This window comes from Benincasa hispida, chromosome 8 (assembly GCF_027475165.1).
Source record: "Benincasa hispida cultivar pf3 chromosome 8, pf3_genome.v1.1, whole genome shotgun sequence".
Classification (NCBI taxonomy): domain Eukaryota; kingdom Viridiplantae; phylum Streptophyta; class Magnoliopsida; order Cucurbitales; family Cucurbitaceae; genus Benincasa; species Benincasa hispida.
The window spans coordinates 60,693,642-60,714,214 of record NC_143485.1 but is presented as its reverse complement, the minus strand read 5'-3'; the positions used below and the strand labels follow the sequence as shown (position 1 = coordinate 60,714,214).

The 20,573-nt window shown below is 37.1% G+C and overlaps 1 protein-coding gene across 1 annotated transcript; it reads left to right on the top strand.

Moving 5' to 3' along the window:
• Positions 1–8,075: 8,075 nt before the first annotated feature.
• LOC150034751 (uncharacterized) lies at positions 8,076–17,149 on the top strand. Its single transcript, XM_090316836.1, has 4 exons — positions 8,076–8,123; positions 9,243–9,376; positions 9,440–9,545; positions 17,111–17,149. The coding sequence occupies exons 1-4, from the start codon at positions 8,076–8,078 to the stop codon at positions 17,147–17,149; spliced, it is 327 nt and encodes a 108-aa protein (XP_090172962.1).
• Positions 17,150–20,573: the final 3,424 nt, after the last annotated feature.

The window sequence follows — 20,573 nt, the reverse complement described above, 5'->3', positions numbered from 1 at the left end:
TTTTTTTTAATAAAAAAACTAATAGGTAGTAGGGATGGGATGGGAATTTCACGGGATGGAGAATTAAGAGGGGTGGGGATGGGGACGAGAATGGCATCCCGGCCCGGCCCGACTCCACCCCACCCATTGGACATCTTTAGGTTATCCAAGTACCTAATCATGAGTTTACATGTAATAATCTTTTTCATAAAAAATAATTTTTATATAATTTTTTATTTGGAATTAAAGAGAATACATGGAGATAGTGTGTAACATGGGCTAGATCATGTATTGCTCTTTATTTTCATGACTTAATTTTTCGATCATTAATTAATATTGAATTCCATTAAATTTGGTTAATTCAAATTTATTTTTTGAGTAATACGTTTGTGTAATAATTGAATTTTGACGGATTGATTCATATCTATCTAAAGATATATCATTGAAAGTGATAAAACAAGCAAGAAAGAATAAATTTAATTATTGTTGAATGAGAAATTTTAGACCAATCACAAGTTGCCACGTCATTTACTAAATTAATGATGAAATTCCAAATCATTAAATTTGGGCTCAATTCGGAGTTGACATATGTTCTGAATTGAAGTTGAAGACAAATTTCGATGACGCGACGTGATTTTATCATGACGTTGAATCAGATAAGATTAATATGACCCAATTTGATATTATTATTTGGGTCAAAGTCCAACTACGTCAAAAAATAGGATGAATTTGACCCAAATATCAAATCAAGTCTAAATCCGATTAATTGGGCCCAAAGGGCAACCCATAGACCAACCAAGCCCAAGTCCAACTAATTGGGTCCAAAGGCCAGGCCCATGGATCAACCAAACCCAAACCCACCTATGAACTCTATAAATAGATAAGCTCTCCTCATTTGGAGGGGTCAATAATTCTATACTCGAGAGAGCTTATAGAGAATTCTCACACTCAAAAAACTTCTTGACTCCTGAAGCTGACCACATCCAAGCAGATCAACAAGTAAGTAGATCAACAAGCTCAAAGGCCGATCATCCAAACAAATCAACAAGCCCAAAGGCAATCATCCAAGCATATGATCAAGCCCAATCCAAGCAGATCAACAAGCCAAAGGCCGATCATCCAAGAAATCAACCAACTTAAAGACCCTAGTTTATTTTGAAAGCGTCGAAATATTATGTATTAGAGATTATACTCACTTTCCACAAAATTAAGACAAATACAAAGTTCAAGTTCCACTAAATAAATTTCTTGAAATCTCGTGCCAACAATTATCTTTTTAATAACAAGATCTTTGTATAAGTTAAAATATAAACTTTCAAAAATGTCAATAAATCGGAAAATAACCATATCTTTTTTTATTTTTTATTTTTTGGTTTTTAGATACTTATTTGGCCTAACTTTTATTACTACCAATTTTTCATCTATCTAGTTTTTTTTGGAAAATATAGTTTTTTTTCTAAGGTTTTTTTGTGTTCAACTTTGTCATTTTAAAACTAAAATTTTTAATTTAGAATTTTGAGTTTAATTTTTATTTAATCTTAAAAGTTCCCAAAATTTACATTCGGAAAATAACCATATCTTTTTTTATTTTTTATTTTTTGGTTTCTAGATACTTATTTGGCCTAACTTTTATTCCTACCAATTTTTCATCTATCTAGTTTTTTTTTTTTTTTGGAAAATATAGTTTTTTATCTAAGGTTTTTTTGTGTTCATCTTTGTCATTTTAAAACTAAAATTTTTAATTTAGAATTTTGAGTTTAATTTTTATTTAATCTTTAAAGTTCCCAAAATTTACATTTTTATATTTGAATTTTGAGTCTTATTTTTATGTTGGCGAGTTTTACTTAATTTTAAGGTTTACACTTTAACCTTTAATTTTTTGTTTTTTTACGTTAATGTCTATTAATTAGTTTTTACTAATTGTTATCATATTAAAATTAATTTTTTAAATCAATTAACAGAAAATTAAAAAAGATCAATAAAAATCCAAGGGCAATTTTAGTTTTTGCTTTATTTTAGCATACTTTAGAAATATATTTTTCAAAACTATAAAACTTAAATGGATAAAAAGTTTCAATTACATAAAATTACTATAAAAGCACTAAATGAAATATCTTTAAAATTATAGAACTTGATTAAACTAAAATATTGTTCTGACCTAATTTTTCTATACCTATATTTTTTTATTTGAAAAATAATTATAGATAACAATTTTGTTAATAACTTAATAAGATAATTGATGACAAGTTGAAACTTGAAAGATAAGTTTTTTTAAAAAATCAAGATAAAGCAAAAATATGGAAGCCAAACTAGAGTCCTAAATACCACTTGAATTTAATTTTTCATTTATTAAAAAAGACTATTTTAATTAACACAAGCCAAGACAGAGCTAAATAGAAACCAAGCTAAACCAAAAATAAAACATCACAGTCCATCCAGATTAAAATATAGAACAGAGAAAAAAAAAAAGAAAACCCCACAACTAGAGGCAACAGCAAAACAAAGACCAACAAAAAAAACATACAAAGAAATACATCAATCCGCCAGGAAAACTAGATAAGACCAAGAAGATCAATCCGTCAGGAAATAGCATGAGCACGAACCATAGAGACAATAAAATGAAACAGATCAGAGACTGTCCTTGGCTGACCCCATGGAGTCGACGATTATGCTCTTTTCAAAAGTAGTACATGGAAGTTTACCCGAAGACACGAAACAACTTACTAAGCATCCCTTACCTGACCCCACTTGACACACCCAATTAAACTCTACATCCCATCCTGCCACCCGATGAGTCGAACCCAATTGAAGCACCATGTGACGCCCCAAAGATTTATACATATATATGTTTATAAAAAAAAAAAAAAAAGAGGGTTAATAGTTAAATTAAGGAAAAGGGAAAGGGAATTAGGGTTATAAATGAGGGTTTAGGGAACCTCGATAGGTATAAATCTTTGGGGTGTCAGATCACACCTCTCTCCCAAACCCACACTAAAAAAATAAATGATTTTGCAACCCCAGACCTCCTCCACACAAAAGACACCCCCTCCGACACACCCCACCTTCTCAACTAATCCCGCGTGCCCCGCCTGTCCCCCACAGCTAACCACGCACAGAAGGAATGACGTGGGACACCACCCCTTGACCACAAAAGACCTGCTCAAAACACCCTAGGACGACAAGGATGCAAACGATCCCACACACTAGCAATTGAAAACCGACCACTTGCACTCGGCACCCAAACCCAATAATTCTCCCCCTCTCACCCTTGGCCCTACTGCTTGTATAAGACCCCAGATCTTGAGCAACTCCCATGACACTGTAGACCATCTTCAACCTCTCTCACCATCCATAAACTCCGACAACTACGCCCTCAAACTACTCTCTGCATCTCCAACCACCTTAGACTCATATGTATCCAAAATTACACCCCCTGACAACCAAAGGTCCCACCACACAAAGTGCTTGAATCTATCTCTACACTGCAAGATAGCCTTCAAGCACCAAGACTTCCCAACCTCACACAGAACCACCCACAAAGACAGCCCATGCAAAATATACTCCTTCAGTAATGAGCCAACTTAACTAAAAGAAGCCAGAACAGCTTCATAATAGCAGCTTGGTTCCATAAAGCGACATATTTCAAACCCAACCCCCCTCACCCTTTGGCAGGCACACCTCATTCTAAGCCACCCATGCACCACCCCGACTCCCCACACTGCCCTTCCATAAATAGCTTCCAATAGACGCTCAACCGCATGAGTTACACATGTAGGTAATACTAAGATACTACACCAAAACACCTGAAAGGATTGCAACCAACTCTTAATACGAGTTGTAATCCTCTGAATCAATAGCGCACAATCCACAACCCTTAACCTACCAGGCAATAAATGTAACCCGAGATACCTAACAGGCAGCGAACCAAACCTGAACCCTATTAAAGCGGCAAGATCCTCATCAACACTAGAATCCACTCCCACTACAAATATAGAATTCTTCCCCACATTCTCAACTAATCCAGACAACTCTGCAAACTCCACCAATACCTACTTCACAAACTCCCGAGACACTTTCTCTGCTACACAGAAATCATTAAATCATCAGCAAAGGCCACATGCGCCAAGCTCACATGCTCACACCAATCATGGAACCTAAACGAATCAGGAGGCTTATTTAACAATTGAGACAACATTTCCATCAACAATACAAACAAAAATAGAGATAATAGATCCCCCTACCTCAACCCCTTCCTCCCCAAGAAAACCTCCTCAAGAGACCCATTAATCATCATAGACAAAGTCGACGAAGTAACACAAGTCCTTACCCAGCTAATGAATTGAATGAGAGTATCAATAGTAAGCAACACACCAAATAGGAAATCCCAATTGATTGAATCATAGGCCTTCTGCAGGTCAACCTTCAACACACATATAGGCTTCTCTTTTTCTAACTTATAGCCCCCCACAAATTCTTGACACAACAAAATGTTATAAAAAATTGACCTACCAGGAATAAACACTGACTGGTTACCATTAATGACAGAAGGCAACCACAACCGCAACCTAGGACCTTCGAGATACACTTATATACAACATTGCAACATGAAATAGGACGAAAGTCCTCCATACGATCTGGTCCTGGCCTCTTAGGGATAAGAGAAATAACAATAGAATTAACTCCACCAGGGAGATAATAGGACTAAAAAAAATTCAGCACAACATCACAGAAATCAACCCCAACCACACTTTAAGCAGATCTGTAAAAATCCACTGAAAACCCATCAGGCCTAGAAGCCTTTCCAGATTTCATTGAAAATAAAGCATTGTGAATCTCATCCCGACTCACTGGGTGACCAAACGCCTCCACCCCCTCCATGGGCCAGCTGAACTGCAAAATATCCCTAATTCGGGCAGTAAGGTCCCTATACCTCAAAGGCTGACTCCCCAAACTACCTCGAAAGAAATCCATTGCCACCTTTGTCATCCTGCCATGTACCGCTTGGCAGGTACCCCCAACATCCACAACTGACAGCAGACCACTGCAACTACGACGAAAATCAACACAACAATGAAAAAACATTGTGTTCATATCACCTAACTCCAACTACCTCACCCTAGCCATCTACTGGAGCGACACATCCTCCAACCTAGCCACTGACCAGAAAACCTCAGTGGCCCGAGCCGCCTCTGCACACACTACTGTGAAAACGGATCCTCTCCACCTCGGCCTGAGCAGCCTCCATATTCTAGCTAGCAACCCGCACCTCATCAGATAACACAGAGATACGCCTACCATACGAGGTACGTAAAACCCACTTCACTGCCTTCAGATTGCACACAAAACTAACCTTAGAGGACACATCCTCAGATCTTCTCCACATTGACCTAATAGTATCAATAGAAACATCTGCCTTCGTCCAATGAGGAGAATAGTGAAACGTAGGAGGCGACCTACTCCTCGTCTCCCCTATAGACACCAGGAGAGGGCTATGATAAAAAATCCTCCACTGCCCAATCTTAACCTCCGAATAAGGAAAAGCCACCGTCCACGCCTCATTAAACAAACTCATTCAACCGGCGCAGGATACCATTCCCCTGAACTTTACTTGTCCAAGTAAACCAATTACCTATCACACCAATCGCAACCAGATTCGCCTCCAACAATGCCCCATCAAAATCTTCCCTCTCTCTTAAGTTAGGACAACCACCAAAATCCTCCAAACTACTATGAATAACATTAAAATCACCCAAAACAACTTCAGGAAGCTACCATGAGGCACACACATCGATCAACTAGGACCACAAGTTCCACCTATCACTCACCTGATTAGAGGCATAAACAGCACCAACATAAACCCGAGCATTAGAAACAATATCCATCAAGGATCTAGAAATAAACTGATCACCCCTGACATCCAAGAGTAAAATCATAGACACTCTTCCGCCACATCACCCAGATTCTCCCAACACCTCGAACACTATAGCTACTCACACAACTCCAAGCATCACCAAACCTACCCATCACCACATCAAAATTCTCCCGACGAACACGCGTCTCAAGAAAACAACAGAAAGTAACAGAAGAAGAAGTAAGAAAATCCGCCATCACCCTACACTTAACAGGGTCATTCAAACCCTTAACATTCCAGGAACACCAGATCATGATACTAACAAGGGAACAAACCTACCACCCTCCACCGAGCTTCTACCCATACTCCCAGTAGACTAATCCATAATATATATTGGATCACGGTTAGGATGTACTACAGCCAACGCCAACGAATCCCCTTTCTCATCCTTCAAGATGTCAAACTGATTCCGCTTATCCACAAATTTAACAAATCCCGTAATCTTAGAGGAACCCCAAATAACTCTAGTACTCGGTGTAAAAGAACCTAACGACCACTGCCAGCTCCACCTCTAATCACTCCCTTCTCACACTGACGATGACTAACCAAAGTAAACTCATCATCACACCCTTCACCACTATTTCCAGCTATTGAATTAACTCCCTTTCCACCACTAACGACACCCAACCCTTCACACCCAATTCCAACCTTAACCTCTGAGGACCCTTCAGTAACTGCCACAATACTTAAATCCTGGTTCTTTGGCACACTCTTAGCCTCACAAATATTCACATGATGCCCAAAAGATCCACAACAACCACATTTACGCAGCTTCCATTCATACACCAACAGGATAATAAATTTCTGACCATGCATTCTAACAGTTATTGAGGGAGGCATGAAAGAATCCTCATCTACCTCAACACACACCCTAGCATACTATAACCTACGTTTCTCTCTAGGAGCCACATAAAAAAAGACAGGCCTCCCCACAGCACTAGCCAACACAGCTAAACCCCTATCCGTCCACAACTCTAGGGGAACACACTCTAATTTAATCCAGATTGGTACATAATCAAATACAGAAGTTTCAGGAACAATACCTGGAGACCACTGTCACAATAAGATGGGCTTGCCACCCAAGTGCCATAGACCATTATCCAACACCTAGTCACAAGATTCAGCCTTGAGGAATTTAAAGATAATCAAACCATTCTCTAGAAGCATAATCGTCGGCATTTCAACACGTCCCCAAATTCTCTTAATAAGGTGGCAAATTACAGCATACGACATCTTAGCATCCACAAACTGACCCACCAACAATTTCTCCCATAAACTAATCCCTGCATCAATAACCTCCTCACAAGGTTCAACCAGAACCCTATCATTCATAATCAATGAGGGCGTAAATTCAAGATCTCCTTTCAAATTCGACCCAAACAAAGCCGACCACGACTTCCTCCCTTTCGAACCCAAATTATTCATAGTTGCACTAGCCTCCAACACCTTTGAATGGTCCACCTCAACCGGAACTAACTCAAACTTCCTTGAATCGACCCGATTTCCAGCCAAACCAAGAATTTCTAAATCAGCCCCCCTCAACCCGACATCTCCCATGTGCATCACTCGTGAACTGGTCCCCCTCAACCCGACAACTATCATGGGCAACAAGTTATCCAATCCATCTTGGATCGACCGCCCACCATGTTCCCCTCAATCAACCTCACCCAGTCCAATACGCTCTCGAGCCAAACCACGCACTCGTCTATCCACATCTTCAACCTCCACCCCACCAGCCTCACACTGTCCATCCCCATCACACCCTAACCCAAAGCCACGCTGAAGCCCATTCTCATTCAGCCCAACATCCTTGCTACCAACACCACCCTGTATTACCAGCCTAATCTTCCCTTCCTCCAGCAGATGCTCCATCCTTGACCCAGACCCCAAACTCAGCCCCACCTCAGTGTTCCTACCTCCCTCCTCATACACCAGCCCACCATCACTAAACCTAAGCCCCTCCGGTTCAACTCCAACCCGATTCCCCACCGAACCCGGTTTTAAGGTTTCCTTCAACCTCACCCATCTGCCGCCACCACCTCCTTTCTGTCACCTGCCAACGACGATCGGCCAAGACACCCAATCTCCTCATAACGAACCAACTTCTTAACAGAGCATACCTTCTCTTCTGCCCGACCAGGCATATCCACCAACATCTACTCAACTTCAGCTTTAAGAGCTCGATATGGCTGACGGACAACCCTCGCCTCACTCTTCTCCTTCAGGCGCAGCAGTGAGCGCTTCCTAACCATTGAGATTTAAACCTGTCCAACAACTAATCCTTACCAAACAACTCAATCAGCAGCCCACCAAAACCCCAAACTCAGATCTGAACACTCGAACAGCAGCCCACCAATGGTGACAGAAACCAGCGTGCGGATCGATGACAACCACACGAAAGCTGGGCAACGCTCGCCTGCGTCCATAGAGGCATCAACGAAACCTGGTATAGAGGACGGTGCGGCTGGACGTGCGTGAGAGGGAGGCGTCTTGGACAACCGATCCGTCGTGCGGGCGAGCGGCAGAGAGGCTGGATCTGGGCGTCCTGGACTGAAACCGGCAGCGCAACCAATGGGCTAGCTTCAATCGGCCACAGGCGTCAGACGACGGAAGAAGAACTAGCTGACACGTGAAGGCGACGGACAGCTGAGTGGACGTGAGAGGGAGTCAGCGCGGCTAGGGCTTCGACGATTTTTTTTTTTTTTTTTAATTTTAGTTTTAAACTTGATATAAAGATTCTGCTACTTAAATTTTTTGTTTTTTCAAATTTTTATTCTGATATATGATTTATCTCTCCTTATTTGTTTTTTTTACTTCCTCATCCTCTTTTAAAACTTCATACAGTCACAAAGGTTTCTATTCATCCAAGTAACCAAAGGTTTTCTTCTACATTCAACGATGTAAAGTTGTGACGTGATTTGCACATGCTTTAAATCTTTCTAATGAGAATTGAAAAAAGTACTAACCAAAGCAATTATCAATGGTAGTCTAATCTTGGACTCTCTCTCTGTCCACCATCTCCTCTGCCACTTAAATCTCCTCCTCCTTTTCCTCAACCACTTGAATATCTACTATCGCTCACACCTATGTCACCCTCACCACTGAAAACTGCAAATGAATTCGAGGTGATCCCTGAACACAACAATGAAACTTCAAACACCACCAACAACCGATGGAGACCATTGAACCACAATTGAGATCGAGACGATATAGAACGAGAGCAGACATGACAAGAATCAAGCCGCCATATCTACGGCCAACAGACCGACGAATGATAATCTACAAACTCATGTACCTTCAATCAAATAATATAATCACAATCAAGGAGAAATAAAATGCAAAAAAATGCGAGCAAAAATATGAGATGGAGTATGACCTAATAAATAAGTTCAATGAAATATCAAGATTTATTGAAAACGAAAAAGATAGCATGCATGATAGAGCTCCAAAATGTTGGACAAACCCTATTTTGCCAAATTGCAATTTGTGCAATTAAAAAAATGTGTAGAGCCTTTGATATCTCAAGAAGATTATGGTAAAATAAATTAGAATATTTTTGTGCTCAAACAAATATTCATCCGTGACCAAGAATCTTCTTTACCTCACTCATCTTTCTTTGTGTTACCAACTTCAACCCTCCAATGAACTCTTCACAGTTAGTTGAGGAAAGATTATATTCGGAGTTTTTTCCTTTTTGTTTTTTTAGTTTTAATTTCTTAGACGGAGATCATCGTTAGGGGTTCAACAACATGTTAGAGGTAGAGACTCGGATTTCAGTTCGGGGAATATCCTAAACGATTTTAAGATTGTTATTGTAAGTTTTTTATTATGTTGTTCAGATACTATTTTTGTTTTGGGTGTGAGAATTTGATTTTTATTTGAGAATTTCTGTTAATTTGATGATTTATTCTTTTGTTCTTTTATATTTGTTTGTTATTTTACTGAAAGAGAAAGTTATTGAATGTGTCTTCCAATTTCTTTAATTCTTACTTTGTTAAGAAATTTAATGTATGGTATTTCATTATTTTAAGAATTATTTGATGAGAAAGTAAATGATTGATGGTATCAATTTTCAAATTTTTTTTTTATTATTTTAAAAAAGTTACTGAGTTTTATATTATATATGTTGTTCATCATCATGTACAAAGGAATTGCAAGCTTAATTGGTATAGGGATTTCTTATGATATAATTAACTTTTTAAAAGAGATGTGCAATTAGGATGCAATGGGCTATATAATATTGGTTCTTCGAGGAAGCAAAGTAGTTGAGCATCTATTTTCTAATATTTATAATACAACCATACTTTTCTTTGCACAAATAGTTAAAGGAATACATTTAATACTTTATTAAATATTTAAGACCACATTTGGTAACCATTTGGTTTTTGGTTTTTGTTTTATGAAAATTAAGTTTATTTCATCCACATTTCTTATAATGATTTACATATTTCTTAAGTACAATGATTGAATTTTTTGCTAAATTCTAAAAATAAAAACAATTTTTCGAAAGCTACTTTTTCAGCAATTTGGCTTGATATTTTAAACCATCCATGAAAAGTAGATAATAAAAAAAGAAATTTGGAGGAGAAGTAGTGTTTATAGGCTTAATTTTCAAAAACAAAAAACAAAATAGTTACCAAACGGGGTCTAAATTTTCAAATTTACCATATTGGGGAAAAAAAAGCTAGTATCAAAAGATTCAAAATACTTTTTCTTAAAATGATGGTGTTGGGCATGAAAAATCTTAAATCATTTCAAATTGATTTTGGAGAAATTAGTTGATAAGTGATTTTTATGGAGTGATTGACCATGAATTAGTCCCAAAATGGCTATCTAATTCAATTTTAGTAGGTATTCGTGATAAATTATTACTTTTAGTTTTAAGTACCGAAACAAAAGAGGACAAACATTGTTTATTATTTAATTGTAATAAAACAAACAATTATATATGTTTTAAATTCTCTTGCAATATCTATTATAAAAATTCACCTTACTCAAAATATCAAACATGCATATAAAAACTTAACAATAAAATAAATAAAAATAGATATTTACCATAATTATTTAGTTAAATAATAATTTTTTAAATAAAAATATATTTTTGAGTAATTGGATAACTGAAATAGAAATACAATAAAGCTCAGCTTCTGTCCTTCTAGCAGCCATTTATACAAAGATTTATTCCCAACCAAATGTGTCAAAGAATTGCAAAACATAAATTGTCTTTGTCATGGGACCACTGAGCAGAAAAAATTCTTTGTAATGGTATGGTCTCTACATTTTCAATCATTTTTATTTAGCCTCTAAATTACAAAAATTTTGCACTTTTATTTTTCAGTTTTGATTTTAATTTCAATTATTTGTTCTCTAAGTTCTAAAATTTTAGATTTTTTTTAAATTTAGTTTCTATTTTATTATTAGATTTCAATATATTATATTTCTATCCTCGAATTAAGAATACAAAAAGTACATTTTTTTAAATTAAGAATTAAGAATCCAATAAAATCATTTGGTTGCGACATAAGAAACTAACAAATGTGTAAAAATGGTTGAAGTTTTGATATAATTAATTTTTAAAATTGCTTGATATATTTAATTTTACTCTAATCTATCCACTTTAACAAAAACCTAAATTTTTTTCATAAAAATTGTGAATATCATCAAAATTTTCCTCTTTTAAAATTGTTTTTTACAACAAAATATTTGAATGAAGATAGAAGATAAAAGTTTCAAGCCTACCATTCTGGAGGAGCATCTGATTGGGGAACTGGGAACACAGCTACACAAGACGAAATTCACTCTTTTCCCGAGGTCGGAGTAAGTAGATAAATTTCTTACTTAAGGGTTGATTCTGAGGCTTGAATAATGTGACGTCACACCCTCTCCTAGCCCAAGAGAGGTTTGGTCATAGTTGGACTATGATTTATTGTTCATTAGAGTGGTACTTTAGGAGTTAGATGTAACTATAGGGGCAAAACAATAATTTTGGCCTAGTTGTACTTACGAGTAATTTGTGAAGGGTCATCGCACTATTGACTGGTTATACTGCAATGTGACGTCACACCCTCTCCTGGCCCGAGAGAAGTTCTACAAGAAATTCTCAGAATTTTTTTTCCTCCCAATCTCAATTCTCCTCTCTAATCTAATCTTTCCTTCCCCAAAATCACAGAGCTCGCCAAACTCTTATAATTCTCATTCCAGAGAATATAGAAGACTCCTTTTGGTAGTGGCGATTTGGGTTAAATTAGGATTTCGAGTTCGTGGCCATTTTGCATAGGAGAATTCTTACGCGAAAAAAGTTCTTCAAGGGTTAGTATCTCTTTACTTAATTATCTCTTTCTCTTATTTTTTTAGCATGCTGTAAAACTTAAATTAAATGCATAATTCTTCTTTAATTTTATCTGTAAAACTCTTGTTCTGTAAAATTGGGATTTGGGTTCGATTCCCGCTTCCGCTCAAGGACCTTCACTGATTCCTTCAGTTGGTATCAAAGCAAGTATTTTGCCCAAATTTTTTCAAATTTTTAGAGTTAATTTTATGGTTTAATGGTGGGATTTTAGCATTCTGTATGTTCATGTGATGAATGTGATTGTAATTATTATATGTTTTCATGATTGGATAGTTTTGTTTTATCGATTTCAATTTACTTTTAATTTGTAGGGGCCCACATTTTGCGGCAATTTTTTTGCGATCGATAACTTGAAATTTTGAGTCATTCATGGCTATTCTGGTCAAAATCTAGAGAAGATGAGGCCAAAAATCGAAGGAGACTCAAAGAAAATCGCAACTGTACAGTGCATTTTGTATAGTAGCGTTGCAATGCTGTCTCTAGCATTGCAACACTGCGATTAGGCGAACAGCATTCTATCCGTATCATTGCAACACTAGGTCACAATGTCGCAATGCTGCGAGATGGAAAGAACATTCTGGTTCGCGCCCGGTTGGTTCATGGCTCATTTGGTTCATGCCCGGTCTGGTTGGTTCGAGAGATTCATGGTTGGTTCGGGCTGGGCAGTCCGATTTGTGCGGTTCAAGGCTTGATTCGCTTGTTTTGAATCTGTTGACTATGATTATTTTATTATTTATGCATTTGATGTATATTTTTTTAAATTAATATATAAATATCTTAATGTATATCATATAGTATAAAATCTCACTATAGGTTATGCATTTAATTTCATGCAGCATTTGTATTATAAATGTTATAATATATATAGTTGCATGATTGAATTAATATAGCATGCTCGTGCATCATATAATTTAAGTGTTATACTATATGTTTGCATGCATTAATAACATTGTCATGTATCATTTATATTATAAGTGTTATAATATATAGTTTTTATGTATATATGGATGAATGTTATTAAATATTTTATTACCTTATTATATTAATGTATATATAGTTAGTCATGAAATGGAATTGCATGAAGCATGACATTATTTTAGGTAATTTATAATTGTTATAATTTACTAAGTATGTCAATGATGCAATTGTATGATTTTAATTTTTTTCATTTGTTTTAAAAGTTATAATTAAATGAAATTAGAAATTAAAATCAATAATTTAGAATTGCATGCAAACCTTAGGTTAAAATCATTTTTTAAAAATAGTTTTAAAATATGATTCACATAGACCTAAGATCATTTTTCTAATAAGATTAGAAATTAAGTTTAATCTTTTAATCAATTTAATAGGATTAAATTGATTCTTAATTAAAAGATTAAATTTGTAACAAATGTGTCTATAAAGAACCTTTTGTCTAATGTTAATTTTGTCTTGGCTGGGGTATTTAAGTTAATAGAAACGTAACACCTCTACCTAGAAACTTACCTGGAAATGTGAATTAGATAGATTTGTTACAAGCATGCAATGACTGATTGAAGTTTATTAAAGTGTTTAATAAACATTAATCAAAGTTATTTAACCATCCAAAGTATGTGCTATTTTTGGTCAAATTAAACAAACACTTAGCTAAAAATCAGTAGCCATATTTTCCTCAGTTAAATAACCCTAGGTAAAACACTCAATGGTTGAAAAATGTGGTATATGATACTTCACTTTACCTTTTCATGTTTCTCCCTAAAAAGTTCACATCGTGAGACCTATACTCGGCCTCGAGACACCTTTGCTTGCGTCCCCCTACGGATGGTGTTTGTATAGATCAATAACAAGGTGAATGGAGAGAGTATTTATAGTAAGTGGGAGTGGGCATGTGTCAACATATCCCATAGTCTCTCTCATTAGTTGGTATTAAAGTTTCATGCTCGGCCTTGAGCACCTTTTCTTGTGTCCTCCTACGAATGATATTTGCATGATTCTTTACCTCAAACTCTAGAAATGGATAGGATTATTTTAGTTTTTGCCCTAATCGGTTTTTCCCTACGGTTGGCTCACTGGGGCAGAACTCTAGAATATAAAATGAGGGATTACACTAACAAAAAATGTTAAGCGAGTTTAACAATTTCTGGACCGAACAATGGTGACTGATAGTTGCAGTACCAAGGAGTTGTTCTATCTATTGGTTGAAATAGTTTCATTTCAGTGAACAGACACCTGATCATCCTACGATGGCTTTTGTCTTGACTCACTGAAACATCATTGCAAAATAGATGTCATTTAGGGTGCGATAGATTATTTTGCTAAATTTGATTGGATTTTCAAAATGAGTTAATGCATAGATTACCAATATAAATAATTTGTACGGTTTCAACAATTTATTAACTATGACTTTCGTGACACTTAATTTTCTCGTCGTTGACAAACTTATAGGGGAAACTATACAACCTGGAAAAACACAATCAACACAATTTTAATCATCGATGACTTCCGTTTTGTCCTTAAGGAGGATTTTTCTCCTATTCCTACTTAAAATGTTCGAGAGGCATACGAGCATTGGACACGGGCAAATGAGAAGGCCGAGGTGTATATTTTGACGAGCCTTTCAGAAGTCTTGGCCAAGAAGCATGAGCCCATGATCACTGCCCATTAGATCATGGAGTCCCTGTGGAGGATGTTCAGACAACCGTTCGCACAACTCAGGCACAACGCTCTAAAACATATCTTTAATGCCTGTGTGCAAGAAGGGGCATCTATTAGAAAACATGTTCTCAACATGATGGTCCCCTTCAACATAGCGAAGATGAATGAGTTGGTCATTGATGAAGTCAGTCAGGTTAGCTTCATTTTGGGATCTTTACTTGAAAGTTTCCTACAGTTCCGTAGTAATGTTGTTATGAACATGATTTTACAATCTTACCACTTTACTCATAAGCTTCAGACTTTTGAGTCTTTGATGAAAACCAAGAAACAAAAGGGAGAGGAAAATGTTGTCTCGTCCTCAAAGAAGTTCTACAGAGGGTTGTCCTTTTGAACTAGGCCTATGCCTTCTTCTTCCGAAACCACAAAGTGGAAGAAGAAGAAAGCTAGAAAAAGGGAAAGTTAACCTACTAGCTGCTGCCCAGAAAGACAAGAAGGCCAAAGCTGCAAAGGGAATTTATTTCTATTACAACCACGAGGGACATTGGAAGAGAAACTATCCCAAATACTTAGCAGAAAAGAAGAATACTAAGCAAGGTAAATACAATTTACTTGTATTGGAGACTTGTTTAGTGGAAAATGATGATTCAGCCTGGATAATTTATTCAGGCACCATTAACCATGTTTGTTCTTCATTTCAGGGAACTAGTTCCTGCACTAACTGAAAGCTGGGAGATGACGATGCGTTTTGGAACTGGGCACGTTATCTTAACTATGGCAGTGGGAGAGCTCAGACTCTACTTATAGAAATCCTATATCTTATTAGATAATGTATATGTGGTTCTAGGTTGGAAAAGGAACCTAATTTCTATAAAATGTCTTCTTGTTGATGCCCTAAAGTCTCGTGTCCTGAACTTTGTAAATAGTTTGTACGAACGCTTGTGTTGTATAATATATAATATTTTACTTCACTTCTTGTTTTTGCTCAGTTGTGTGTTTTATTTGCTTTACCACAAACTAATAAACATAAAATCTTTGGTTATTGGTATGTAACTTAAACATGTATGTGGTGACATACAAGTGGATCATGTCTTAAGTGATAACCAAAATGGTCTATAGTATATGGATATAGGAGGGAAACCTTATCCTAGTAACGTTACGGATGTGGCCCAATTTGTGGAATGGTCACAAGTGTTGTGACTTGTCACAGATGGTCTGATCCTGATCATTCACATAGGAGACATGCGAGCGGGGGCATCCTATAACAAAGAGTTTGCATAGAACATGACCACAAAGTGTTAACGTTTCATTATATAACACCGTTCATGACAGAGACTTCACTTCACTAGGATAAACATAGGTAACATAACCTCAAACCTGACTGAGTTGGGAACTTCTGCCATTGAGGGTGGTCCTTTGATTTGTATAGGTGCGAGTAGTCAAGTCACCGACTCAAACCTACTATTTTGGGGATTCGTCTAATTTGGGAGCTGGGAACTCAGCTACACAAGATTGAATTCACTTCTTCTCCGAAGTAGGGGTAAGTAGATAGATAGCTCCCTTAAGGACTGATTTAGGGCTTGAATGATATGGCGCCACACACCTTCTCTTGGACCGAGAGGTGTTCGCACATAGTTGGACTATGTTGTATTGTTCATTAGAGGAATCAGTGGTACTTAAGAAGTGAGATGTAACTGAGGGGAAAAACAATAAATTGGCCTAGCTATACTTACGAGCATCTGTGAAAGGTCATGTACTCATGATTGGTTATATCCGATGGACACAGAAATATATATGTGGTAAGAAGAGTTCAGCTGTTGGTCTTTAGTGGAATGCCTAGCAGTTAACGGATGGTGAATCTCGTGGCTAAAGAGTTTAGTTAGCTATTCACGTACTGTTGGAGCTTTGAGCCATAGGTCCATAAAGTCCCCTAGGTAGCTTGGATAAAGTTGAGAATCAGTTTTTGGGTTAGTTTGAAATGTTCAAATTGATAAGAGGGAGTTCGATTATATATGATATAATTGAACTGGTTAATTATATATCATATAATTGACTAAATGTATGAGATACATTATCTTGGAGGAAATTAGATATAAATATGATTTATATGAAGTAAAAGAGAAATTATTATAGTAGATATATGATATCAAACTATAGGTTAAGAATATGATATGATTATATTCATTTATTAATTAATTGGTTGGCTATGTGATAATTGGCCGAATATTTCTCCTGAATAGTGTGTTAGTGGGAAAATCAAATTCGATTATTGTAACTGAAGAATAAAATGAAAATTGTTTTCATTTTGCAAAAAGTTCGAAAAAATCGCTCAAGGTGTGGAAACGTAAACGATCTCTTAGCTGAGAGCCTATACGATAACGTCTTATCGCTTAAACGACCGCACACCCCAGGTACTAAACGATCGCACGCGTTCTCTAAGCGATCGCTCAATTTTCCTAAACGATTGTTTAGCACGCCGAGTTTTCTAAACAATCACTTACTAATTACTAGATGATCGCTTAGTAAAACCTACACGATTGTGTACCTTTTCCTAAATGATAAGCACCCGCTATACGATAGCCTTTCTCCCACTTGATTGTCATTCTACACGATGGTCCCTTTCCTCCTTCCTCTACCAATTCCATCAAAGTCCACTCTTTGGATTCTCACTCCGAGAATACCAAGGGCTCTAAGTGGTGGTGTCGTCCTCTATTGCTGCTTATTCGTGTGTTGCCATTCGTGTAGATGCTCGTGCTGCTGGTAGTCGACTGTTTGCTGGGCGATAAGGATCGTAGAGGGATTTCTTCCACTAATTGATTTCAAAGTGAAGATATTCTTCAATTGGTATGTTTATTCAATCTATTGTATTTTATTTGTCAAAGCATGCCTATAATTAGTGTTAAATAGCATGCCTGTTTTTTAGAATGTGAATGTGGTAATTCGGTGACGTTTGTCCTTCCTCGTTCATTATTTGGGTTTCACGAAAATCCTTGCTATGGTAGCAGATGGCGACGTTGAGGATCCGTTGTCTTATCAGAAGGCAATGAAGGATGTAGACTGGGATGAATGGGTCAAGGCCATAGATCTCAAGATGGAGTTGATGTACTTCAACTCAGTATGAGATCTTGTAGATCAGCCTGATAAGGTAAGACTTATAGGTTGTAAATGGATCTACAAGCGCAAACGAGGTACTCATGGGAAGGTACAGACCTTCAAGACTCGACTTGTGGCAAAGGGTTATATCTAGGTAGGGGGAGTCGACTATGAAGAGACTTTCTCGCCTATTACCATGTTAAAGTCGATCTGCATCCTCCTGTCCATTATAGCTTATTATAATCATGAGATCGGGAAAATGGACGTCAAGAAGACCTTTCTGAATGTCAATCTTGAGGAAAACATTTACATGGTACAACCCGAGGGACTCATAGCTCAAGGTCAAGAGCAAAAGGTTTGCAAGCTGAATCGGTCCATTTATGGGCTAAAACAGGCATCTAGATCTCGGAACATATGGTTTAATACTACAATCAAGTCGTATGGCTTTGACCAGAACGTTTATGAACCTTGTGTCTACAAGAAGATCATCAACGCTTCAGTAGTCTTCTTAGTGTTGTATGTAGACGATATACTACTTATTGGGAATGATGTAGGTCTACTGACTACAGTTAAGAACTAGCTGGCGTTCCAATTCCAAATGAAAGATTTGGGAGAGGCTCAGTTTGTTCTAGGTCTATAGATCTTTCGGGATCGTAAGAACAAAGTGCTAGCACTGTCTTAGTCATCGTACATTAACAAGATGTTGCTCAAATACTCGATGCAAGACTCCAAGACCGGCCTACTGCCATTTAGGCATGGAGTCATTTTGTCTAAGAACATGTGTCCTAAGACGCCTCAAGGGGTTGAGAAGATGAGACGAGGCAAGGTTCTGTACTCATCCAGACATTTGCTACGTTGTGGGCATAGTTAGTAGGTATCAGTCTTAACCAGGCAAGGTTCACTGGACTGCAGTGAAGAACATCCTCAAGTATCTTCGAAGAACGAGGGATTACATGCTCGTGTATGGATATAGGGATTTGATCCTTGCTGAATACATGAATTCTAACTTTCAGATATGTCTAGGCCCAATACCCTCTATTTTGATAATAATGGGGCAATGGCGAACTCTAAGGAGCCTAGGAGTCATAGGCGCGACAAACACATAGAGCGAAAGTATCATCTAAACCGCAAGATAGTGCATCGAGAGGACGTGATCATCACGAAAATTGCTTTGGAGCACAATGTTGCTAACCTGTTCACGAAGGCTCTCACGACTACCGTGTTTGAGGGTCACCTTCGAAGCATGGGTCTATAGGATCGGGCGGCTGGACTAAGGCAAGTGAGAGATTTTCTTGTACTGGCTTTTATGCCCTAGTTATTTTTTTGTACTAGTTTTTGTACACCCCACTTTGCTTTAGGACAAGTGGACGATTGTTGGGGTTGATGCCCTAAAGTCTCGTGTCCTGTAGTTTGTAAATAGTTTGTACGAACGCTTGTGATGTATAATATATGATATTTTACTTCACTTCTTATTTTTGCTCAGTTGTGTATTTTATTTGCTTTACCACAAGCCAATAAACATAAAATCCCTGGTTATCAGTATGTAACTTAAGCATATATGTGGTGACATACAACTGGATCATGTCTTAAGTGATAACCAAAATGGTCTATAGTATATGGATATAGGAGGGAAACCTTATCCTGGTAACGCTACAGATGCGGCCCACTTTGTGGAATGGTCACAAGTGTTGTGACTTGTCACAGATGGTCTTATCCTGATCATTCGTGTAAGGAACATGCGAATGGGGGCGTCCTATATAAAGAGTTTGTATAATACCTGACCACGAAGTGTTTATTGGGTTTTATGTCCTAAAAACTCGCATTTTGTGAAATAATAAACATCTTCTATGATCAATATACTTGTTATTGATTTCATAAATTGTACGAAAGACTAAATCCAATAAACTAAGACCAGTGACTATTGTATGAGTACTTGAACTTTATGTAGAGACATAAGAGTGATCAGGTTCGAGTAAATAGTTAAAATGATCTATGGCACATGAATAAGGTTGGGCACCTTATTCTGGTAACACCATTGAATGCAGCCTACTCTATAGTTGTTAGAAAGAGTTGAATAATGCCCTAAACTCTCGTAGGGTCTTGTAGTTTGTAAATACCTATATGAACAAACGCTTGTGATGTAATAATATGAGATATTTTCTGCACTGTTGTCTATGAAATATGAGATATTTTATTTACATTAACCACAAACCAATAAACTAAGATCCCTGGTTGTCGTTGTAACTTAACCATATATGTGGAGACATACAAGTGGATCATGCCTTAAGTGATAACCTAAATGGTCTGTAGTATATGGATAAAGGAGGGAAATCTTATCTTGGTGATACTACGGATACGACCCGCTTTGTAGATATTACAAGTGTTGTAAAGTGCTATAGATGGTCTTATCCTGATCATTCATATGGAGACATGCGAGCGGGGTGTCCTATACAAACGGGTTTGTATAAGATTGGACCACGAAGTACTTAATCTCGTTATATAACACCGTTTATGACAGAGGCTTTCATTTCACAAGGATGACCATAGGTAACATGACCTTAATCCTAAGTGAGTTAGGAATTCCTACCTATGAGGGCGGTCCTTTGATTT

Excerpts from the sequence above, each read along its gene's own strand:
- LOC150034751 (XM_090316836.1), top strand. The coding sequence starts at position 8,076 with ATGGCTGACGGACAACCCTCGCCTCACTCTTCTCCTTCAGGCGCAGCA. Across the intron at positions 8,124-9,242 it reads CTTCTCCTTCAGGCGCAGCA|CAAAAATATGAGATGGAGTA; the intron begins GTGAGCGCTTCC and ends AAAAAATGCGAG. Across the intron at positions 9,377-9,439 it reads ATTTTGCCAAATTGCAATTT|AATATTTTTGTGCTCAAACA; the intron begins GTGCAATTAAAA and ends AAAATAAATTAG.